Source organism: Accipiter gentilis, chromosome 26 (assembly GCF_929443795.1).
Source record: "Accipiter gentilis chromosome 26, bAccGen1.1, whole genome shotgun sequence".
In the NCBI taxonomy this organism is placed as follows: domain Eukaryota; kingdom Metazoa; phylum Chordata; class Aves; order Accipitriformes; family Accipitridae; genus Astur; species Astur gentilis.
The window spans coordinates 22547457-22571561 of record NC_064905.1 but is presented as its reverse complement, the minus strand read 5'-3'; the positions used below and the strand labels follow the sequence as shown (position 1 = coordinate 22571561).

General features: G+C 46.5%; 1 protein-coding gene across 8 annotated transcripts; it reads left to right on the top strand.

Moving 5' to 3' along the window:
* Positions 1–713: 713 nt before the first annotated feature.
* PRELID2 (PRELI domain containing 2) lies at positions 714–24039 on the top strand. Of its 8 annotated transcripts, XM_049830047.1 has the most exons (8): positions 885–1019; positions 1713–1841; positions 3858–4053; positions 8715–8772; positions 10882–10955; positions 12545–12705; positions 16992–17097; positions 18355–22015. In XM_049830047.1, the coding sequence occupies exons 3-8, from the start codon at positions 3928–3930 to the stop codon at positions 18580–18582; spliced, it is 753 nt and encodes a 250-aa protein (XP_049686004.1). In that variant the 5' UTR covers positions 885–1019; positions 1713–1841; positions 3858–3927; the 3' UTR covers positions 18583–22015. The 8 variants fall into 8 exon arrangements, with proteins under 8 accessions (XP_049686010.1, XP_049686005.1, XP_049686004.1 ...); XM_049830053.1 differs by lacking the exons at positions 885–1019; positions 1713–1841; positions 3858–4053; positions 18355–22015 and adding exons at positions 714–815; positions 22655–22720; positions 23164–24039; XM_049830049.1 differs by lacking the exon at positions 3858–4053.
* The last annotated feature ends 66 nt before the right edge of the window (positions 24040–24105 follow it).

The window sequence follows — 24105 nt, the reverse complement described above, 5'->3', positions numbered from 1 at the left end:
AAGGAGCCCGGCTCTTCCCTTAGCCCGCGGTCCGGCGGGTGCCCAGCCTCAGCGGACTGGGGACCACCAGCCTTGTCCATGCGCATCGTTAGAGCTGGGCTGGGAGCGACGGGGTCAGAGCAGCGCCGGGGGGACCGGCTCCCCCTCCACTTCAAACGCGCTCATTTTATTTTTGGGAATACTCTGACTTGGATTACCCAATAAATGCTCGCTTATTGGCACGAAGAAGAGGTGTGGGCTTTCCTAAAGTGTCACGGTGAGGCCGCTGTCGAGGCAGTGGGTTACTTTTACCACGGCGCTGGTTTTGTTTCTACTGCAGCCACAGGCTCCCGCCCGCCTCACCAGCCTCAGCCGGCGGCACATGGCGGGGCGCGAAGGCGTGAGGCGTGACCCGGCTGCAGCCCCCGTCCGGTCCGGCTCTGGTACCAGCCTGAAGAGGAACGAATCCGCCCGGGGCCATCGCCCAGCCCGCCGCCGCGGGAGCAGGGCTGAGGGCCGGGGGCCGCACCCGCGGTGGTGCCGGCCACCCCCCGAGCCCAGCGGTGCCGGGGCCCGGCCTGCCGCCGGCTGCTGGCCCGCAGAACCCCTCCAGCGGGACGGGGCCCGGCTCGGCTCGGCTCGGGGCGGTGGCCCCGCCGGCCGCGCACAAGATGGTGGCGAGGCGGGGCGAGGCAGGCCCGCGGCGGGCCCGCGGGGCGGGGCGGGCGGGCAGCGGGGCCGGGGCAGGGCCGCGGGCCGCCATGGGGGTGACGGTGGAGGTGCACCGCGTGTACCGGTACCCCTTCGAGCAGGTGGTGGCCAGCTACCTCCGCAAGGTAACCGGGCCGGCCCGCGCCCTGCCGGGGCAGGAGCGCCTCACGGCGGCGGCGGGGCCCGGCCGCGGGGATCGCCCGCCCCGGAGCCCCTCAGCGTAACCGCTCGTTCCTGCGTTAACCGCTGGCTCTGCCCCGGTTCTCCCTTCGGCAGCCTGTCTCCGGTCCTGCTTGCGCGGTGGCTGCGTGGAAAACCGTAAATCTCGTGTCAGTGGGAGAGGGAACCGGCGTGGGTAACGCCGCGCCGGAGCGCGGAAAGCCGCCCGCCTGTCTGCCGCCTTTGTCCGGCCGCCGTGGCCGGGCACAGGCAGGGTCCGGCTCTGGAAGGGGGGGCGGCTTGTGGGCCTGCGGGCCCCTCCCGCAGCCGAAGGCTTGGTTGTCCTCTTTATCAGAGCTGTTTTCGTGCTTAGGTGACAACTCGCGTTTCCGTGCCCGAGGCGTTGGTTGCGTGTCGGTCACGTCCGAGTCGCCGGACTCCGGTCTCGCCGCGGTGCCCGGGCTGGGTCCGGCAGCCCCGCCCGTGGCGGCTGCCCAGCGGGGCCGGGGCCGGTGCGGGGAACAGGGCGGGCAGGGCCGTGGCTGAGGTGGAACGCCGGCGGCCAGAACACGGCCTCACTAACCCCTGCTTGGGGAGCGTGCTGCGGGCGGAAGGTGCGAGAGGGGACGCGGGTAAACAAAGCCACCGAGTCCTGCGGCTGCCCCGGGGCTCTGCTCCACGGGCAGTGTGTGCCTGTCTCTGCGCCGTGGGTACGGCACGGCACGGCTGCCCCGTGGCCCACAGGGAGCGCGCGGCCGGGACGGCAGCACCTGCCCTTCCAGGGGCTCTGCCGTGGTGGCTGGGATCTGTTGGAAGGAAAGATGGGATGGGTGGAAATGAATTCTGGTTTTCTGTCCTTGCAGGATGCTAACCCCTGCGTCGCTGCTTGGCGCAGTACGGCTTTTGGCCTAGTAGCGCAACAATCATTAGACTTTTAAGCAGGCTTTAAAGTGAAGATGTTTTGCGGTGGCAGAAGGCTGTGTTAATGGCAGGTAAACAGTGTTTCCATGGTGCATCTGCTCCTAGCAAAACAGCGTCCTGCTAAATTTTCCTTCTGAGCGCTGTTGTCTCTCAGACCCAAGCTCCAAGCTGTGCATCAAAACTGTCCTCTTTGTTGGTGTTTTCCTTTGAACAGTAGCACAGATACAGGGATGAATTAAAATCTTTATTACAAGCTGATGCTGGGCTTTTGCCCTCTAGCTGTGGCTGGTTTTTGTGAACACCAAGGTGAAGAATAGAGCAGGCTCCATTATATTTGTTTTGGCCGCCTGTGTTTAAACATTAACGGTAGAAGCAAGCAGCTGTATAGCGCAGGGCATTTCCTTGGCACAAAACCCCATGGGTTTGCGAATGTTCTCAGCAGGACAAGATGTTTAAACAAATGTTGGCTTCGGGCTAAATTCATCCTTGATGCAACCAGCTTAAAACACAAGGAAGGATTTTATTTATTTTTTTTTTTGTCTTAGCCAGCTGCCAGTTCTCCGTCTCCTGTTAGTAGAGGTCTGTCTTTGACAAAGGCAGTGCCAAGAGGAACCCGGAGCATGTCCGCCTGAGAGAAGCCCAGCGAGCTCCGGCACCCAGGCAGCTGTGCGGCTGATGCACAGCAGAACTGGGCTGAACGCGTGGGGCCGCGTCCTGTGGCTGAACCTGCCCGGCGTTCTGCTGCGGTGCGAATGCCCCAGGCAGCCCTGGCCGGTGCGGTGGCAGAGCAAAGCCCCGCGCACTTGCTTGCAGCCAAGGCAGTCCCAACGACTCCAATTCATCAGCAGTGCCGTGATGACCTGCAGTGTGCAGCCTTGCTCCTGCTGCTGCCGTCCCAGGTGCTGGGAGGCAGAGAATGCCTCATGCTAAATAACCTTTTATTAAAAATTGTCAGATCCTTAAAAACTGGATTGGTTTTATGGGTTAGGGTAGGAGGGGAAGACGATACGTTGCACTTCTACCGAGAAATAACAAGTTTTTCCTGTTTGCTGAAAGCCTGTAAAGACGACGTTGAGCTTGCTGGAGTTACCAGGCTTCTGCGTGCAGTCTCAGTGTGGTCAGCTTCTCGTCTATAGTGTCCATCTCATGAGGAAATGACTGATGAGATACGTGAATCTCTAAAAGATGTAACTGACTGCCTAATTTTTTTCTGGTGTTTGATGGCTCAGTACAAAATGGAATTGGATTCCTGTAGTGGTGTCATGCCCCATACTGAAAATGAAACTGTCATGTATGTGAAATTCTTTTACAGGGGAAAGACTGAAAATATCCTCACAAGCCGAAGTGCCAGAACTTTGAACAGTAAATACAGGCAAAGATGCTTAGTCTGGAGTCTTCTGTTTCTGTTAACCATCTACAGCTATTCTTTTTTTGCACTAGAATAGAACTGTGCAAAGATGCATTTAAGGTTTTCTTTAAAAAAACCCAAAAGGGTGGGGGGCAAAAAAGGAAATATTTTTTTTTCTCTCACCCTGCTGCAGAAATCCCAAGCTGTATCTTTGGCAAGCTTGGGCAGTCAAATTTGCTAACCATGTAGTTTAGACTGCCACACTATGGCTAACCAATGGATGTGCTCCGAAATACTCATTTGAAAACTGAACAAACTTGGAAAAGAGAAGGCAGGGCCAGCTTTTGCCGATTTTCTTGAGTGCTTGGCAATTGGAGGTGAGAGGAGAAGCAGAGTTAGTGCTTTTCATTGTGAAAGATTTGAACCAGAGTAGAATTGCAAATGGGAATTGTATTCTGTAGTATACTTCCACATGACTTGAGAAGGGCAGTTGGAGGTGAATAGTGAGGCTAATTATGACAGCCAGAAGCGCAGAGCAGAAAGGTTAAAATAATCCTCATTTGTATGTTGCAGCAAAGTGCATCACATGCTTTTAACCAGGAATTTACTATGATTGAAAAAATAATTGCCGTAGTTACTCAAATGCCATAGTTAAAGTTGACTTCAGGGCTCCTGCTCTCGTTCTTTCTGTTGCGACTCTGCAAGTTGAACCTTTGAATGTTGTTATGTCACAAAATAGGGTGGGAAGGTGCAACCAGCTGTGCTCTCAGAGGAGACCAAAGCCAAAGCAGTTGGGGTTCTTCAAGGGCATGTTTATGCCAAGACATTTCTTGGCAAACAGAAATCCCCTATTGCCTCGACTGGGGCATTTTGTGTACCACCTGCAATTTATGATCTCTGAGGATGGAGCAAAGAAGTCACTCGGACTGTGGAAGGTATCAGTATGGGGTTTTTTTGTTGTTTTGTTGGGGTTTTTTTGACCTCCCCTCCCTCTTGTGCATCTCTCGGGTTAGGTTTAAAACATTCCTGTATTCTGCAGCAGAATTGCACCCAGCTTCTCTAGAAATGTGCTCTTACCGCAGAGGTGTGTCGTCTGCTTTCATTACGTAGAATCAGTAAGAAATAGGTGGTAATCAGAGGGACAGCATGCTACATCAGATATTAGGGTATATGTTCTTGTATGTCGGTTCAGAAATATGCTAGAAAATATTCTGCCTTTGCCACGTGTTTCTAGAGAGAACGGCCCCTCTGTGGTCAGTGTGGGAGGGCAGGCACTGGCAGAGCGCGACCTTGAGGGATGTTTTGGGTGGGTCGGATGGATGGCGGTCTGCAAGGGCTGCTTTCTTTTCACCGAGTACACCTTTCGGACAGCTGCGATGTAGGTGAGGAATCCTGCTGGAAGTAGGGGCGCTAACTTCTGTCATACCCGTTCGATGTGCCTGGGCTCGCGTGGCCGGTCCCCAGGCAGAGCCGCTGCCTTACTGAGGCTGTAGGAAAGCCAGGCAGGTTAGACCTTTGTGGGGTGCGGAGCCAAGGGGAGTCTTGCCCTGTGCCCGGGGCCCGAGCCTGCTAGAACGGACAGCAGTTTCTGCTGGGGTGGCCTTTAGGTTAGTGCAGGTGTTGCTTTAAAGTGAGCCCGGGAACTGTAGATCAAACATTTAGTTCAAGTATAACAAATTGTTTTGTATTTGAAATAAGCGTATCTGTGTGTGAAAGGCTTTTGTATTTATCGATCTTTATCTCAGCAAGTAATCTGTGCAGTGTGTTTGCTAGACTTTTTTTTTTTTAATTTACGTTTATTCACAACCACCACACTTCCAAACCAATAACAAAGTAGAGGAATCTGCAAAGGTTTAGCTGATTTTGCAGCATCACTGCTTCATTTCCTTGCAGTTAGAAAAGAAAGAATCAGAATATTTATGAATTTAAATATTATTATTTTTTACAAGTCTTTGAAGCTGTCATTTTGATTTATGTGGGCTCCGTTTGATCTTGCATGTAACACCAGCCCTTCATTGCTTTGAAATATTTCATTTTTATACAAATCATGTGTAACCTGCAGTGATTTCACTCTGCTGCTAAACACGGTGCTGCTTTTAGAGCCCTGCTATTTCCCTCAAATAACTTCTAAGAAACATCACTGTGGTTAGGAACTGCTGTTTTTGATGAATGATTGTACACATTCCAGTTAGGAAAGGTATGTGGGGGTCTTAATTCCCTGGCTTCAGAGTAATGACTAATGAAATCAATTCTGCTTGTTGTTATTTGTAGAAAACAATCAATACATTTGCAGGAAGACTGAATGAAAGCACAGGAATTCTTTATCTAATTTTAATTGTCAGGTTTTTGCAAGTGGAGGATGGAGTGCTTCAATTCCAGTAGGTGTGACATGAGGGGTAACCCCCTAACTGCGCGGGTACCCCCCCATGCTGGGGTGCCGAGTGGTTCCTGGGTGCGGAGCTCTCAGTGCTTCCAAACTGCTGTTTGCTGGTACCATGCTTGCAGCTCCGCATCTGTAAAACAGGCTCTGACATCTTCAGAAAACACTCATGACCAGCAGTCAGGGTAGAAAAAAGTAATTTCAAAGCTGTGGATAGCTTAAAGGCAAAGTCAGCTTCGTGGCTTCTGTTGTCGGCTCTTTGTTTGGGGTCCTCTTAGTGTGATGGAGGAGAAATGTCTTCAAAATAAGCAAATCAATCTGGAGAGAAATTTACTACAGGAACTCATTGGAACGATTTAATTTTTTTAAGAAAAGTGCGCACGCTTCATCTGGATAACTGTTTCTTTTTCCTAAAAGTATAAGAGTTGCACTTCCCCAGGTGCAGTCCGAGATGTAGGAAACGCGTCGGCTGCGGTCTGGGAAGGGCTAAACGAAGACAAGGCGTCAAGATTGTCCCCAAGCGGGGCGAGGGATGAGATTTGTTCCTGCGTCAAGTAAGCAGGCGGGCCTCGGGGTCTCCTCTGCTCACGCATTGCCAGAATGAGGAGGGGGTCGTGCCGGTCCCCTCCCGGGGGGACCCTTCGGCAGCTCCGCACACACCAGGTCGGGGCAGTGCCCACCGACCCCCGCTCTGCTCGGCCTCAGCGTGGGGGGGACAGGCAGAGCACCCCAGCGTCGCCCACCCCGCTGCCCGCACAGCCGTGCCTTCGCAGCCTGCACCACAAGATGGCATTCCCTCCTCGGCAGCTGGGAGCGGGAACGGCTTGCGGGATCCCGCTTCTGCCCCCGAAGCTCTGACATTTCGGCTCCTTGGCCTGTCCCGCAGGCGGGAAAGCTGCCCTTTGACGCCCCGGCCGGATTCTGGCTGCGCTGCGCTCCTGGCCAGCCTGCGCGGTGCTGGTTTGCAGGCGCAGGCTGAGGGGTCGGTAGCCCGAGGCCGCATGGCGAGAGCCGGTCGTCAGCCCGTCCCGGTCTCGGCTCCCCGAGTCCTCTCTCCCGGTGCAGGGGTGCCCGTTGTGGCGCAGCCGGCGGTCGCGTTCTCCAAACCGCGCGTGGTGGGAGCTGCGGCATTTGGGCATGGCCGCGGATTAGCAGCGCGTTCGCAGCCACCTCTCTCGGGGCGATTCCAAACGTTGCCACTCCTCGCTCCATCCTGCGGCCCAACGCAAGGAGTTGGGCGTGAGGATGCTGGAGCCGGTGTGGTGTGTGAGTTGCTGGAAGGGACGGCAGCGCCTGCCCCGTGCCCTTGCGGAGCAGGAGAGGTGACACGGGGCGGTTCGCGTCTGCGGCCCGGGGCAAGGAGACCGCGGGGCAGGGCTGGAGCCCTTGGGCTAGTGGGAGCCCTTCGGACAGGGGTGGGATTCCTCTGCCTGTGGTGCTGGGGAGGAGGGTTCAGGGGTTGAGTTACTGCAGGGCTGAAATACCAGCCAGGCTGAGATCTCTTTGTTCTCTGCTGCTGTTAGCTTTGGCGTCCCCGGGGAATGGAAGCCTTGCAAGGAGGCTGTGGCTGGCTGGAAACACTATTTTTGTGGCTGTTAGGCTCTCCTAGCCATTACACTTGCTTGTAGACTTGTAATGTTATTTCTTTTACTGTGCTGTGTAGGAAATTGAGTCTATTTCTGTTTAAATACTGGGGTAATAGAGCCTGCTATTTAGTGGAAGATTTATGTAAATGGCTCTTTGTTTCACACGATTGGGCCTTACAGAGTGTAAGTTACATCGATAATGTAATTATGCCACTACTGCCATTTCAAAGCAGCACGTCGTGGAGGAGCCTCCAGTTTCTGTATAGAGTAGGACTTGAAAACCCTGTGCTTTTTAAAACAACTTTTATTCCGCAGCAAGAAAAAAGGGTAGAGCTGGATTATGGAACAGCCTGTTCTGGTGTTGTTGACCTTTTTAGTTTAGAACCCAGGATTTCTTTTATATCGGGGTTTTGGAGCACCTATTATTGCACACCATAATTGCATTACGTAAGCAGAGTTAGCCTTAAAATGCAATTGCCCCACCTTTCCTAAAGCTTCATGCTTTGTTTAATGCAATCCGGTGGTCAATATCTCTTCAGCCTGGCATTTGTATTAGCATGGAGGTTACAGTAACTTTTGTGTATTATTTGAGTTCAATAAATTATCTTGCGCTTTACAATTTAGAGTTCATTATTCAGGTGAACATTGATTACTTTTTGCAATGGAGAGTAAGGTCGTTGTAGCCTTCTGTGTCTCATTTCTAGCCAGAGGAGTTTTGTAAGTTCCAAAATAGACTATTCATCCTTAGAAGTCCTGTTCTTGTGCATACATTTCTTATATAGGATGTTGCCCTACAGGCAACCTATACAATTTTGGCAGAATGCCTTTTCAGTGGGGGTCTTGGAATGAGAATCTCTTTCTTCCAGCCTTGAAACGACTTGTCTGTACAGCCTAAGGAAAATGAGGTTACCCAGAGCAGGAACAGGCAGTAGCAATCCCTTATCCTTGCTGCAGGCCAGCCCCTGAGCAGAAGAGCGTGCCCTCTCACCAGGCTGGACCCACGCTGCAATCCGAATTGACATTGCGCTGTCACACTCTTCTAGCAGCTTTTGCAGGACAGCGGAATGCTGTGTACCAGAGTCTGCATTCGGGTGATGCTGCACCGTACCTTTCCAGCTTTTTGCTTGAGGAAATAGGTTGTGTGGCGGAACGTGCTTAGCGGCAGTGAGAAGGAGCTTGCTTGCTGCAGAAGCTCGGGATGCCGTTGTTCTCTGCGGAGTGCAGTGCACGGGGCTTTGGCCTGTGGAGCTGCCACGCTGCTGAAAGCTCTGCTTAGTCCTCATTTGAGAAATGTGATGTGGGTCAAGAGCTTGTGTCTTTGTTTCTGTGGTATGGAGGGTGTGTGGAGGATGTCTGTATGCTGCAGCAAAAGTTAGCATCTCCCCTTCAAGCAATTTTTCTCATAGCCGTATTGTGTGTTTTCTGTTTGTTTTCTAATCTTACTAAGCTAATCTTACTAAATTCTTCCTTTCTGCTAACTTGAATGGAGACTGCAGATTGTTAATATCAGGCAGCTCGTACCTGTTGAGAGAAGCTATGAAACTGCTTCTGACTTGACAGGTGACAGCTAGCTATTTTCTTTTACCCATGTGAGGAGTGGTAATCTTTACCCTATGCATTTTCCTCCCAGTATCCCAGTCCCATGGAGAAACACGTCACGGCTGTAGAGACAGTGGAAGAGAAAACAGGTAAGCTGCCTGACTTCTCTTACAGAGGTAATTAAAATTTTTCATAACCTTTAAAATTAATTCTGTAATAGTTGTATTTCAGTAGAAACCGGGCACTGCAGACATGCCTGGGATCCCTGTGTGCTCAACATTTTATAAGCAAGACCAAGAAAATATTACCCCCTCTCCCCACAAAGCGTGTGTTTTAACTGCATCAAGTATTTAAATTTTCAGCTTATTCCGAGGCCATGAGACACGTTATGCCTGGTTTCTCTGTAGTACGTTCTTTTGTTGTACAGTTCCTCAGTGTTTCTGTGATGGTTTCCATCTGCAGTGCTGCATGGATCAGAAGTAAGGCCCCTGGAAGGAAGCACAGTGAGCTGTGTGGATCGAGCCTCCGGCGCTCCACAGGCATTGCACTACTTGGCTTTCATGGTCCCTGCCTTCGGAGGGATCACTTGCTGTTTCACTTCCCAGTTGAGGAGGTAGTTCCAGGAATTGGAGTCTTGCGTGGTGGCCTTGTAGGATGCTGGTAGTGAGAAAACGATCACAGATCCTCAGTCTCTTGCTTTATCATTCAGAATTCCTGAAATGCCAAAAATCAGATGTTACCATTTCCCAATCATATTGACAGGAAAATAAATCTGCTTGGGTCAGAGCACAGTTGTCAGATCAGGTCTGCTGATACCACGTGGATTTTTGTTTTCCAGTTGCTGAGCTTGCAGGAAATGCTTGCAATTCAGCACTTAAAGTAACGTGTCTGTGCGGAGGATGTATTAAACAGTTATGCCACCATGTGGGAAACAAGTACCATAGGACTTTGTGTGGAAGTAACTACCTTTCTTCCTAACATGGGAACTGTGATCAAATACTCATTTGGGATGAAATAAGAATTTACAGACTTTAAATTTTTAGTCCCAAATGCTTTAATCCTTAAAGTTTTAGTCTGTAAATTCTTTATCATACATTTAGAGAGATGTCTTCTGTCTTGCAGCTTGGGTTTAATGGTGGCTCTTAATTCCAGGCTCATGCTCTCTTTCTGAGCAAGTTGTTAGTGAGGTTGCCCAGAGATTCAAGAAAGCCAAGCATTAGTGCTGCCGTTGCTGTTTTGTTCAAATGCAGTAAACCACTCTTTCCAGAGAATGCTTTCCTGCTCTGTGTTGCACAGAGGTGCTTCGTGTTATTAATATGATGTGTTTGTTAGAGTTCTGAAAACCAAACCCCATGAAGTTTTCATTTCACAGATCCCACCAAATGCAACTGTTCGAGAAGGTACTCTTTTATCCCGGAGAAGTCTTTAACCTGGGCTGCCTGCCAGTTGGCTTCTCATTCGGTAGCGTTCTGTTCTTGATCCGGGTCATTAAATATTAAAAGGCAAAGTGATTCTAAAAGCCAACCATTTTTTTGAGACACTAAATAACTGTAATTTGTTTCCTAATAGATAGTTTTGTCCTTGTCACTGGGTCCAACTCAATACAAAAATAAACGTGTGATGAGACAGGAATGTTCTTAAATCTCATACACAGCTTGTTTGCCCAGAAAATAAGCCTGAGAATATAAAGTAGGGTGGGGGTAGAAATAAACTAAAGTTTAAGTCAGTATGTTGGTCTGGCAGCTGAGTTGCCCGAGCTTTTCTCTTGCCCCAGTCATCGTCCACCCAGTGCCACCAGGAGCAGAGTTCTCCAGTGGGTCCTGCCAGACCCTGCCCGGGCTGCAGGAGGGAGTCCTGCGTGCACCCACGCAGCCTGGCACTGGCACCAGCACTGCCTGCGGTGCTTTGCTACCCAGCAGCACCACTATAAATGCCAGTAAAATGTTTGTACCACACGCTGGATAAGGGGGGTCTGGATTGCAGTGATGGATGCAGATGCCGTCCTTCTGAGGCAAAGTGCAAAATGCCCATAGCAGTCTTACTTACAGCCTTCTGTCGGGCAAAGCAGCAGAAGTACTGGGTTATACTTAAAAGAACCCCAAAACCGGCCCCTCCCCACAATGCTCTGTTAATTTGCCAGCATTTGTGCTTGCACATTTGCTTTGCTGTGAAGTCTTCCAACTACTTTGTTTTTATTAAAAAAAAAAGGTAATATTTGCTGCTGTAACTCTTCCCTTCTGATTTTCTTTTATCATCAGATTTGTCTACAGGGATTATTTACCGGAGGAGAATTGCAACGTGCCAGAATGTGATTCCTGAAATTTTAAGAAAGGTAACTACTTAGAGAAACTTAGTCAAGTTGTAAAACCTTAATGCTTCACTGTGGTTTATCTTGTTTAAAAGGATCACATTTCCTAATGATTTCTTTTTAAATTAGAAAAGTTACTTTTAAGAGAAGTTAAATGAAAAAAATTCCCTAGGAACTGATTTTATATTTAACTTGAATGGACAAAATTGTAGTCTTGAGCACGCTAAGATGTAACTGGTGGTGGTGGTGGTTGTTTTACACGCACTGATGGGCTTTTAGCTTTTGTACCTGGAAAAAGTAAAGATGTTTTAAAATGTTACCTGGGCCACAGTGAAAGTAAAGCCATTCCCCCCACCCCAATATAACAATCTTATTGTCCGTCAATGCCCCAGATTGTTGTGTGATAGATGGTATTTTTATAAAAGCCCAGTCTTGTGGATCTCAGCAAGAAGGTGGCAGCTGGTAATAAACACTGGGTAATTATTTCTAAGCTGAGCTCAGGTATTTTGGATGTCTGATCCATGGCTCCTGAACACATTGGGCTGTAATCTCTCACTAAACCATTCTGTAAGTGAATTCAGCGGGATTTAAAATAATACTTAATGTGCCTATAGCATGTCGGAATTTAAATATGGCATCGTAGAGTCCCTATAAAGAAGATGAGACAAGGCCGTAGAAAACGTAAGGACCTGGGTTGTGCAATCCCTTAGTGTCTCTCTCCTGTGTCTCTGTTAGCGACAGTCCTTTCTTCCAAGTTTGTTATGGAAGGAGAATTAGCCTTAATTTATTATTTGTTTTTTTTGCAGAGTATCTTGGAGCAGATAGACTGTATACAGAAAAGTACATTTACATTCATGCCTGATTAAATAACTGTACTGTTCCACAGCCTGCATGGTTAAAAGTGTGCATGTACTCTTCCTGGTGCTAACGATTCTGTATGTTTTTGCCTCTAAACATGTGTTTGTCTCTTCCAAGCCTCACCTGCCAAGGAGAACATATCATTGCCCTATACAGGCAGAATGTAAATAAACCGATGGTGAGATTTTCATCCCTTTCATCCCTTCTTTGGCCCACGCTTGCTAGATCAAGGTCACTCAGGTTGACAAGTGGGCTCTCAGAGGAGGAGACCTCCTGGGAGAAAGGAGCTGGGCAGGACGTCAGCTGCTGTGCCTGGCAGCAGGAGCCTGCAGAGGTGCAAGCCTTTCCCCTGCCCTCACCGATTAGCTGGCGGGTTTGGCTGCCTTGCATGTAACTGTTTGGAAGGTGCTTCCCTCGTCCTTTGTTGTCATAAATTAGCTGTCAGCAGCAAGACAGGAAGCATGAAGTGATGCAGGTAAGTTGGCCTGCAGTGGTCTTGGAAGTCCAGCTGGGGACTGAGCAACTTGCCTAAATCTTGGAGTGTTTGCATGGCCTTTAGTAGCTGCTGAGGAGGTTGAGTGTTCTCATTTGGGCTAACGACAGCTGATGTGCCTTCTTCCTGAATCCTCAGTCCTGTCCTCTGAGGCTAGTGATAACTTTGAAAATACTGAGAAGTGATTCTACCCCTTCTTCTTTTTTTTTTTTTTTTTTTTTTTTTTTTTTTTAAAAAAAGCTATAATTCTTCTATTTCCCAGGTCAGTGTCTTAAAAGTGCCTGACATCTACTTGGAAGAGGAATCTTGGCTTAATATGCAGAAAAGAAATATGGCTATGAAAACTCATTGTCTTACGTGGACACAGTATGCGTCTCTGAGCGAGGAGTCTGTCTTCAGAGAGAGCTTGGAGAATCCAAACTGGTGAGTGCTGGCCTCTGGGTGTAGCAGTGCCCGTGTGCCAGCTCAGGGCTGCTACTGCAGGCCCATGGCCCTGAAAACAGGTTTTCTGTTGCCTTTTGAATGCCTGGAATGGGAGGGGTCTGAATAATAATTTCTTTGGTATGTCTTGAATGCATTTGAAGCAGCAGCTTAGATGTCCTGTAGCTTTCCTCTGGCTTGTTCAGATGTGAGGTTAGGTTCTCTGGCCAGAGCACAAATAATTGCTGGAAATTAATTTTCTGTGCGCTGCTCTGCAGTCATAGAAGGCTACCCCGCTGTTCCTGCACAGCAGGCATAGCCAGAGTGTTCGTTTTGCTCTTGTGTCTACCAACAGATGCTTGGACAGCAGTTTAAAAATTATCAGCTCCCTCCTGCTTGCCAGCCATTGGCATGGAGCGTACTTGTTCCCAAACAATTTTCTTTCTCCGGTGTTTGGCCTGCTGTGCCTGGAGATGTAAGCTGTTGTGGGACTTTGCCTGGGAGAACATGCACTTGTGTTTGTACAGAGTGGAGCCTCAAAATGTCTTTATGCACATTTATGGCAGGATCAGAGTGGAATTTTTAATTCCTGTAACATTGAAATGAGCAGGTATGTAATAATGTGACTGTCTTAAAAAAAGATTTGCTTCCAGGTGATGTCACCCCCATTAATTCTTACTTTGTTCTGGTGTCTCTTGTAATTAGTCGTTACTTTTGCTTTATGATGTTCCCTGGGAAGCGTGGCAGGGTTGTCCAGTAAGGTCCATGTGACTTCAGAAAGCTCTAAGGATGCTTAAGAAAAAACCCTACCAACTTCAGATGAAATTAAATTCTTTGTGGCTTAGGCATTTTTGAAAACCCCTATGCTGGCAAGTTGCTGTTTGAGGCCATGTTCCTCTGGCTTTTTAAACTGTTTTGTTTCAAAAGTTTGCTGGGACCCTCTGTCCTTACTGAGACAACTTCTGCATCAGAGTTGCATTGCAACAATAGGTGTTGGTCCTGTTGGTGTAGAAACTCTTAACTACTGCAACTGGTCGCTCATTCATGCCCTGTTTTCAAGGCTTTTCAGTTCCAGTTTGGGAAGGACACTGTCCTCAGTGTGCTGCTTCTGCTCCTGCAGGCTTGTGCAGGGGAGTTGTCCGCGCTTGATGTCACCACTGCTCACTCTTACGTTAAAGCATACTGTGGCAGTTGGGAAGGCAGAGGTGTAGCTGGGCTGCCAGAGTGTGACTGCAGCCTCAGCAGGTTCCTTTACACAGGCTTTCAAGCCTCTGGATGTACCGTGGGTGCCGATGCAGGTCAGCAGCTGCAACACGTAGCTGCAGGAGCCTGCGGACCTCAGCTGTGCTGCCCTGGCCAGGTAGGTTCAAGGATACCTGGGTGTCTGCGCACACCACTGTCACTCCTCAGGAGCCTTATGGAGGTAATCGGATCTAACAAATGCTGGCTGGCAAAACAGGCATGAAATTTCAGCTGCATGTAGTATATGTACAGTGACACATTTGGATAGATGAAGGAGTTATGTAAAGGGCATAACGTTAGCAGTATACTGTTGCACTGGAGAGAAATAAGAAAACACACAGTGAGGAGACTCAAGTGATCCTCATTAGTGGGAAAACTGTACATTATGCCCCTAAAGAGAGAACAACATTATGGGAGTGATGGTAACCTGAGTGCAGACAGAAACTTGTCTTTCTCCCCTACTAAGCACTGCTGGGCAGATTTCAATAGCAACCTGCTGAAACTCTTCAGGGCACTAAAAGCGTGAAGAGAATGAGGAAATTCTGCTCCTCAGTCAGGCACCGTGTGCGTGTTGTAGTGGGCTGTTTGTTTAATCAGCTTTAACACGACATTGTTAAGGATGCTGATAAATTAAAGCAGAGTGCCACTTTGCTGGCTTGCGTCTCGGATCAGCCGCCCGAGCAGGTCGACTGCCTTCGCCTCTCCCCGCACATCCCAGGTGCGCGATGGGCTCCGCGCCGGGCGCTGCCTGCTCCCGACCCAGCAGGGAGCTGGTGGCTGGGGAGGTGGGCGCAGGCTGCTCTGCGGGCTCTGCTGGGGGTGCGTTACAGCCGCAGCCCCCGCAGCCCTGCTCTGTGCCTCTGCAAGGAGATCTCTTGCCAGTGGGGTTAGTGACAGAGCTGCTGCTTTGGAGAGCTGCAGCCTGGTCCCGGGCACGCGTGGTGGGAGGATGCTGGTGGGAATCCAGAATATTTCTAGCCCTGTCAAATGAAGTTGTAACTGTCTGTGCTGACTTCAGCCCAGCTACTTTGTAGACCAATATGCTGTAGAAAATCAAACCGTGAATCCAGTCCCTGCTGGGACCGGTGGCTTAGACGTTTAACAGAACCTCATCCATAGGACATGGATTAGGTTACCCAGTTTGAGATTGGCAGTTACATCCTTTATTATTTTCAGCTAGGGAACCGCAGATCAGGGAGGGGAGGCTGCAGCCTTCCTGATGTCCCTAATGGAACTGGGGCAATTGAAATGGTGCTTGCTTAGTCCCAAACAGTCAATTTAACCACAGTGTAGTTCTTCCTCTTAATGTTAGGTGGTTATTTTGTCCTAAATAAATGTGAATGCGGTGATGCCAACTGCTACATATTCTTGCAAAGTGAATTATTGTGGGTGCTTCCAAGCGGAGCATAAAAGTGTCTTAAAAGATCTAGAAGCAAACAAACATTACCATAAATAAATTATAAACCATTGTAAAAGGCATGATGGGGCATATCTGTGTATTCAGAGGCCAGAAAGCACCTATGTTATCCTCTTGGCTGAATTCCTTAATGACACTTTTTGTTTGGTTTCTATGATTTAATTGGTGTTACAGACAAGCATCTCGTCTTGATGTCTAAAGTCCAAAGAAAGCCAGTTAGTCCCCGTGGGCAAGGCCTGGCCACAGGCAGAGCCGCAGGCTCTGAAGTTGTGCACTGGCAAATTTCCATGTGTCTGGGCAGGTTATACCTGTCTTCCACAGTGGAGAATCCCTGCGTAGCTTGAATTTTGTCTCTGGTGTCATTTGCCATCCCTTTGTGTTTTGATTTGCCTGCTTTCCCCCTCCCCACCAGGACCATTTCCTTGCTTTTTCATTCTGTATCCCTCAATTGCCATCAGATTCCCTTTATTACCCAGCGCTTTCCCTCATTTCATACAGCCCAAGGGAGCTGCAGGCTCTTGCAGCATGCTGGGCGCAGGGTGAGATGATGCCTGCCTGATGTGGTGAGATGCATCTGATACATGAGCAGTGCTTGTCAGCTGGAGATGGGAATTAAAAAGATCTCCCATACAGAAGCTCCCTCTTCTGAAGAGCCTTGCATTGGATGTAACTTTTAATTTAGTTTTGAAAGCTGTGCAGGCTTTGGAAACTCTCCCTGACGCTATCTGAACAAGAATATTGCTAGACTTCTTATACTAAAGACACTTTAATTAAACTCCCATCATGAAAACAATTAGACCAAATTTGCCGTACTTAACTAGTCAATAATTTAGTAGTTGGATCTCATTAATAGACTTCTCCCTGTGACTGTGTTGTAATGATGCGGCATTGCCAGCTGCGTGCTACGGAAATCAATCAGAGATCAATATTTTCCTTGAGCCTCCCTTTTTTGTCCCTACAATGGTGAAACTGCAAAACGAATAAATAAATCCCAACCAGAGCAGCTGAGTTCAGCAGTAGATTTTTACTGCTGGCATCCATCCTGTGGTTGGGCGGAACTGCTCACGTTCTCCAGCTCCTTCACTTGAACTCCGCGCGTTTGTCTTCTTGCCGAATTGCATTGACAGAAATAATTAAGGGTCGTGGCCCGCCGAGGGCATCGGTGGTGCCGGGTTCGCGTGCGTGCCGTGGGGAGAGGAGTGGGGAGTCCTCTCCTCGCGGTTACCACTGCCGCTGTCTAGCTTGACCGGGATGACGTCCCGAGGATGCTCTCAAATCGTACAGGCGTATTTCACTGTGTCTGCAGTTGGCGGCTGTTGTGTCCCCTCCAGACCGCTCTCTCTGTTGCTGCTCTTCGGGCTTCTCCAGTGAGCGCGTGTCTTTGCTGAAGCAGAGCCCAGCTGGACTTCAGCCGCACTGACCGCGGGCGATGGTCGTTACAAACCTCTCGTTACGCTGATGTTCCTGTATCTCGCTACGTTTGCTTTTGAGATTGTCATACCAAATATGTGAATGTGAGAGATGAAAACCTTACTTGAGTATCAAACACTAACTTTCTAAGGTAGAGTTTACACTTCATGTTTACTAAGTAGACAGAAAAATAACAGGGTGTTATGTTCCTGTTTCTTAGGACAGACTTCACACAAAAAGGCAGAATATCGGTTACGGGGGCAGGCTTGCTCAACTGTGTGTTGGAAGCTTTTGCTCAATCGTTTTTAAAGCAAGGTGTGAGGAAGGTAAGTAATTTATTGCTTGAATTTCTTCCCTGAATTGTATTCTAAATTTTTTCAAATCACCAGATCATCTGGGCTCAGAATTAAATTGATGTTTTAAGTCTGGATTCTTCACATCTTTTAATTGTTGAAAAAATATTTGAACTTTTCTTTTGTCTACAGAGAATAAGCAGAACAAAAATGGATTTAGTTTTATTATGCTAATAGTTTTATTTCAAATACACTTTACAACACGGCATGTATGACTGTATCAGTTTCTGTAATTCATTCTTATTCCTGATTTCCCCCAGGCATTGAAACAGTTCTTCTTCCTAATGCCTCATTGTACCAGCTAATACTGTAATAATAATTTGTGGTTCTATAGCACCTTTACACTGAAATAGTCAAAAGTAGTCAACACGAATTTATATCATGTCACACATTTTTCTCCAGTGCTGTTGGATTTTTTTTTTTCCTAAATTTTTTAATTTTTTTGGCAGCTTGATGTATTTACAATAGCCACAGTCGATCTCCCTGTAGCAGTTCTGTATACTTCACTAGTTCTGTCTTTCAGTAAGAATTATGAAAGAGGATAAAAGCTATCCAGCAGAGCATCCCAAGGGAGTTAGTGTTCAAAGGCCTTTCGTTTCGGGGAGTCATGTCATATTGATAAACTAGGTTTAGCAGCAACATCTCCTGAAGCGTTTACTGGGAAATGAAGTTGCGTGGAAGTCTTGTCCTCTGGAAGTTTGTGCCTTCAAGAGATTTGGGGATTCACGTTGTACTGTGCAGACTGTTTAAAATTTACACCTGCTGAAAAAGGAGCAAGAAGGAGAAGGAAGGAATATTTAATTAAACCTTTTTAATGAGAAAGTAAGAGAGTTTTTTTGCGGGTTTTTTTTTTCTTCTTTTTTTTCCCCCCCTCCAGTTTGTATCTTGTTTCAGATGAATGAAAGCCTATGTATGTGCCTGAAAACATGGCATTTTCATGGCTGGGCTCATGAATCTTGTGTACTGCAAGACTGTAATGAATCTATATTTAGCATTGTTTATCATTTTTTAGTTATCTAATGGAGAAATTTGTTTTTCAGATGAACTTAGATGTCCACAGTTCAGATCATGCCTTATGCCATTCTTTAATTATTCACAGGGACCAAGTGGTTAATACTGTTGAAGTTTGTTGGTTTTGGGGTGTTTATTTGTTGTTTTTTTTTTGTTTTTGTTTGTTTGGTTTGGTTTTTGAGTGGCCTTAGCAGTGTCCTGTCTTTTCTCCTACTGAAGTCAGGGGGTGTTGGGGCGTGGAGCCTGGGCAGCACCCGCAGCCCCTTCGGACACTCTCCTCTCTGCTGGCGCAGGGGCCGACAGCCCCAACCTCTCATTCGTCCTTCAGAAGCGGATTTTGGAATCTGCACCCCAAGAACTGCAGATGGAATTGTATTTCAAAAGGCACAGCCATTTATTCATTTGCATATTCTTAATAACTATAAGACCTTTTTGTTGTGGCTTTAAAATAAAAAAAAAGAGAGAAGTAGACAGCTATGCTAGTGTAAGCAATGACCGTGAGCAATGAAACGCGTCTTGCAGGCTTATGACAGCGCAGAGCTAGCGGATAAAACAGACTAGCTCACAGTATCTCTACAATGTTGCATTAGAAATCCTTCAGCAATTTTGGCTATGTCTGCAGATTTGTGAAAAAGAAAAATACAAGCGCACCAGATCTGGTATAAATGTACAGTCTTGCCTGGTTTTTCCTCCCACCTCCAAAACATCCATCTCCCTGAGGCAGCAGCTGTATCTATGCATTTCATTTCTTCTAAGCTGTTAGATAGGGTTCCTTTTGTGGCTTGGCCACAGAGTAGTTTTGAGGCACATTTTACGCAGATGTAATAAATGGCAATACAAAGATGATATTTAAAGTTTTAATATGTATGTTGCATGAATGACAATGCTTGATAAATGTTCTCCAGGCTTCCGTTTACTTCCTATCTTCCAGTACCTGATCTGCATCCTTCCTAATGGCCTGACAAAGAAGGCATTGCTTTTCTTGCACCTAGCATAATTGGTTGGAATACGTAAGGATGTTACTTTCAAAGCCAAACCATGATTCCTGCTTTATCTCCTCAATCCGGATAGCACTGCACTTCTCCATCCGTCTGTTTGGAGAGGCTCAGATGAGATAAGGGAGTAAGGGAACAGTGGGAGGCAGCAATGTGAGGGGGCCAAGGAAATGGAGTAGGGGATGAGCTACGTGAAGAGTAGGAGAAAATACTGCATGAATATTAAATCTTGTGAATGACTGCAATAAAGCTCTTGTATTCACACAGTCCATATTAAATACCTTTATTTTACAGAAAGAGAGGGAAAAGTTACTATTCATGAAACTATTCGTGGACACCAAAGGCATTGATCTTTTTAATCATTATTTTTGTAACTAAGATATGAGCCTATCCTGTGGGCAGGGGTTTTTTAATGCCTAGCACAATGACGGTGACATTTTATGGCTCGTCATGTTTGTTACATTTCTTTTATTTTATTCCAACTCTGAACAAAAATATAGGAGATAAAGTTCTCCTGCTCTGCTTTTGTTTGTAGAAGTCAGTGCATTTGTGTGGAAATTACAGCATTTATGATTGGTTTTTTATTAGCTGTTCAGAAAAGGTATTAATGAATGATGTGAACCCACATTATTGCCAATAAAACTTTCCTCCTGAATAATTCAAAAGTCTGAGCAGACATGCTGGTAAATCCCAGTTACCAGCATGGCCTGTTCTGGGTCTATTGGTGGGAGCCTGGGTTCCTTTGGAGGGGGGAAAGGATGCTCCATAGTCTGCAAGCAAAGTCTGGGGGAAGTTTCCAGCGCAGGAGGGGTAGTGGTGGCCCCTAAAGTCAGCCTTTGTGTGCGTGAGTTTTTAAAACTTGTTTAAAAAGTGGCCTGATTCATTTGTACATGTCAAAGTTTTGATGATCTCTGCCAGTGTGAAGCAGTACAGATGACAAAGTTATGAGCGATTTTAAGGCCACACAATAAAGGAGCATTTGTAGCAAGAAACTTTTGTTATGTTGGTAGGTGTTTTATCCGTTGCCTCTTAAATGTTGCAACATTTCTGCCATTTTCACTTCTTGGTTTCTTTTTTAGGTTCCTTTTGCTTGGCTTGAATATATAAGGAGATGGAAATTAAAGGCCATGATGTAGTGTTTGTTAAATGATGGAACTGAGCTCAAATAACAAATATCTAACTGAAGAATGTTTTGTTATGGTTACAAAACGAATTGAAAGTATTAGGTGCTCTTTTCAGAGACAGCATAAAATTTTCTGCTAGTCTGTTAAAATGTTACCCTGCTTTTGTACCGGGAATGGAAATGAGGTGTGCACTGCAGTATGTGTTGCCTTCGTCAAACAGGCCATTTATACTTTCCTGTACATCACTTAACCTCTTACTTAAAACTTACAGTGTTCAGTAAAGATGTGGTGGAGTGTGTTACAGACGTGATGTATACTCGCTGTCCCTATCAGCTGGGAGGCCGGTCTGGCCCCTGGCAGATATTCCAGATACACATGTAGGCTGCTCAATGAGTCTGTGGTGCTGGAAACTCCTTAGACCGCCATTTTGCATTTCCCTCGTTATCCGGTCACCCCGCTGCTGGGTCCGTGTGCCCTCTGTGGTTTCAGTGTACTGGCTGTGGTGACAAAGTGACACTTGCTGGAGGAGTCACCCGTAGCTGTTCCTGAACTGGGAATCTGCTGGGCTCCCGTCCCTGCGAGTGCCTTGGGGTGTTAACACCGATGGGGACTGTACGTAAACACTTATGGCAGGATAGCTTCTTACAGTAGCAGAGTACCTGCACCTTTGAAAAATAAAACTCTTCTATGGCTTGTCTGTCAGAGAAGCTTTTAAGCTACAGCTGTAGAGGTGCAGAGTTTAATGGGTAGGCAATGTTTTGTTCTGCATTTCAAGTGCATCAGTGCACTCTAAACAGTGTAAATTTAGAGCCTTTGAGCCTGATCTCCTGGGACTGAGATTTAAGTGTTTGAACTTCAGTTGAAAGGAATATATTGATTAGGCTTTGATTTAGTTGTTCGTTGCTGAAGAGATACTGGGTAATGACTTGTACCTACCCTTTCATATTTTATTAAATTAATGGAGTCCCCTCTAGTTCCTCTTTTCTTTCTCAACACCATTTTGTGTAAAAGTCTGCAGTGCTATGAGGACAAATAAAAGAAAAAGCAGTTGTCACACTGTGAACATAATTGATTCAATAAGTAACATTTTTAAATTCCCTAGGCAAACCTCTGAGTCTTCACTTATGTCAATTAGTGCTTCAATCTGTAAACAGTGGCATGTCCAATTTAGACTGATAGACTAAGGTAGGCAGCTTATTGCCTTCTACAAAGAATAAGCATGGAAGATGAGCTGTTCTTCATAGATATAAAATACCTTGTCCTTTTTTTTGTAGAGATGTGAAAAGAAATTATCTTGACCTGTTTGTTAAAGTTAATTGTCTTTTTTTACCTCCTCTCACAGTGACTCAAACTGAGTAAACCCTTTTTCTTTTATCTTGACAAACAGAGAGCTTGCTAGGGTAAGCCTTAGCCCCACACAGTTGTAGCTAAGCTCCAAGCTTACTTCAGTCCACTAGATCTGGCCAAACATTAGAGGTAGGGTTGGCAAATTACTACAATTTCAGTACACAGAGCCAAAAAGTGGAAGAGGGAGGGATGTTGTAGATTTTCTTATCTAAAGTGAGTGGGTTTTGCTTTTCACCAAATAGGAAGCTGCTCCTCTCACTTTGTACTGAACCCTGAACTTAAATGAATTTCAAAAGAGCGAAGCATCTGGCTGTGGAGCAGTCTGTAGCCCTGATGTGGGAAGAGCACTTGGTCGAAAGCTTCCCCCCCTTTTTCGGACGCTGCCCTGCTCTGGGTAGTTCAGTGGTTTGCACCTGGGCACCCAGGGCTCGTCTGCAGTGAACCCCCCGGACAAACAGAACCCCTAGCTGGAACCTGCATTTTGCTTTATTAATAGTTCATTGTTTGGTAGTTCCTCCTTCCTTCGCAGATCAGTCCTGGAGAAGAAATACTCACCCTTGTGGCCCTCTGATGACATTTTTTCCCTTCATTTCAATATTACTTTCCTTCATTATAGAAATAATCACAGGGGCTTTTATGGGGAGCTTTCATCCTCGCACACCCAATTGTTTGCGAAGAACACGAGTGACGGTATGCCAGCTTTAAAGAGGGATATACCCAGGTGCAGGGATGAGAATTGGCTTGGTCCAAGCAGAGCAGTGGCAGAACTGGAATAAAATGTGTGACCTGATTAAGAGCCCTGGCTTCGTGCAGCCTTGACTTGGAAGAGGTTGCAAGCTGCGAAGGGTCCTTTGTCCTCTCCGGGGTCCCCCTGAGCAGCCTGTGCCATAAGCGCTCCTTGTGCCTCCCGGGCAGTGGGGAGGACCGCACTGAGTTAGTGTGGGACCATAAAATGCAATTTCTTTTTTTTAAGGCTTTCCTGGGTGCCCTTTCTAATGTATGAAATACTTAAGTTGTGCGTAGAACTGGCATTTATTTGTGCTTTTTTTCCAGGGTATTAAAATAATGGAGACACTTCTTCAGGAGCAGTGTGAGTGATCGTGCTCTCAATGAGCAGCTGTAAGTACAACATCCATTTACAGATAAGAAAAATTGTTCAGAGTTTGTGATACCTATCGCACATTGTGCTCCTTGTATTTCTACAAATAAATGTTGGGTTTTTTGTCCGTTACAAATAGCATGTAACTTTTGAGGAACTTTGAAGAAAAATAATTATCTACTGCAGTGTTAGGCTCAATACTACTCCAGAGTTTCTGAATAGTATGTTGATGAAGATGACTTCTGCATCCTGTATTTTATCCTCTCCTCTCTGTTAATATATCATGAGTGCAATAGTCCTAGTAAAATAAGACGTTGGTTCTATCTAAGAATTCTTACTGAAAAGGGTTTTCTGTGGAGGGAAGATTTGGTCAACTCTTAAATTAGCTTCAGAACAAGAGCAAATGGCTGTTGAGTACCTCCTAATAAATTTCTTCTAAAATCTATTTTCTCTGCTTTTGCAGGAGGAAATGTATTTGTGTAGAGTTTCCTTGGAACAGCATATCTTCATTGCCATTGGAATTCCATGGCTGTTGTCTGAACTTTACTGGTACCATTTTATTGAGGAAAAAGCATTTACTATGCACAGCTAGAAGAAAAGAAGACCACAGACTGCAAATCTTTTACAAAAGATTAAGGAATTCTACTACTTAAGGGAATGTTGATCGTGAAAATCAGGGAGGAACAAGTGTAAGCTTGGAAACAGCATCTTGCTGTGAATTGGTGCTATAATCTCTAGAGACTGAGAATTCGGTAAGGAAACATAGACCAACAAAACAAAAATAGCCCTTGTTGCCGTGAAGCCACCCTTGCCTAGTCAACCAGTTGCTTTGTGTCTTGTCAAGGGAGGTGCAAGCACACCCCATGCGCTGTTTATTTCACAGCTTGATTCTGTGGGGTAGAGGCTTCATTCTACAGAAAAGAAGCTCAACTGTAGCAGCTGAGTAGGGTTACTGTTTCCACTTCTGATTGCTGTGTTGGAAATATTTGGTTATTATACCCCTGCCAGCACGATTATTTTCAGCTGTGAAGACATGCCTCAATACAAGTTTTGCATATATTTGAATTCTTTCAGAAAGTATTTCTCTTGTATTGCTTCTGAATAGAAGAAGAAGAAACCCAGAGGGGAATTGATAAAGTGCAAGTAAAGTTCCTGACAAAGAGTGTCTCATACGCTTCTCTTCCTTTTGTTCCACACACAGCATCAGGATAGTTTTATTTTAAACTTTTCATTTAAAATTCAGATAAGCACAAAACCGTCTTTGATACCCTTTACTGATTTAGGGTAATACCACACTTTACAAATAGCTCCATTAAAGTCTGTGTTTGTTCTTTGTGGAGATTTGAACCAGTTATTTGATTGCCCTAAAGCAAAATGATCGGCTTTGCATTTTTCAGGGTGGGTT

What these genes read in the sequence shown, in the direction of transcription:
- PRELID2 (XM_049830045.1), top strand. Translation starts at nt 3,844, where the DNA reads ATGTCACAAAATAGGGTGGGAAGGTGCAACCAGCTGTGCTCTCAGAGG. An exon ending in GACAGTGGAAGAGAAAACAG is followed by an intron (nt 8,773 to 10,881) that starts GTAAGCTGCCTG and finishes TTTTATCATCAG; the next exon opens with ATTTGTCTACAGGGATTATT. An exon ending in TAAAGCAAGGTGTGAGGAAG is followed by an intron (nt 17,098 to 18,354) that starts GTAAGTAATTTA and finishes CTCCTACTGAAG; the next exon opens with TCAGGGGGTGTTGGGGCGTG.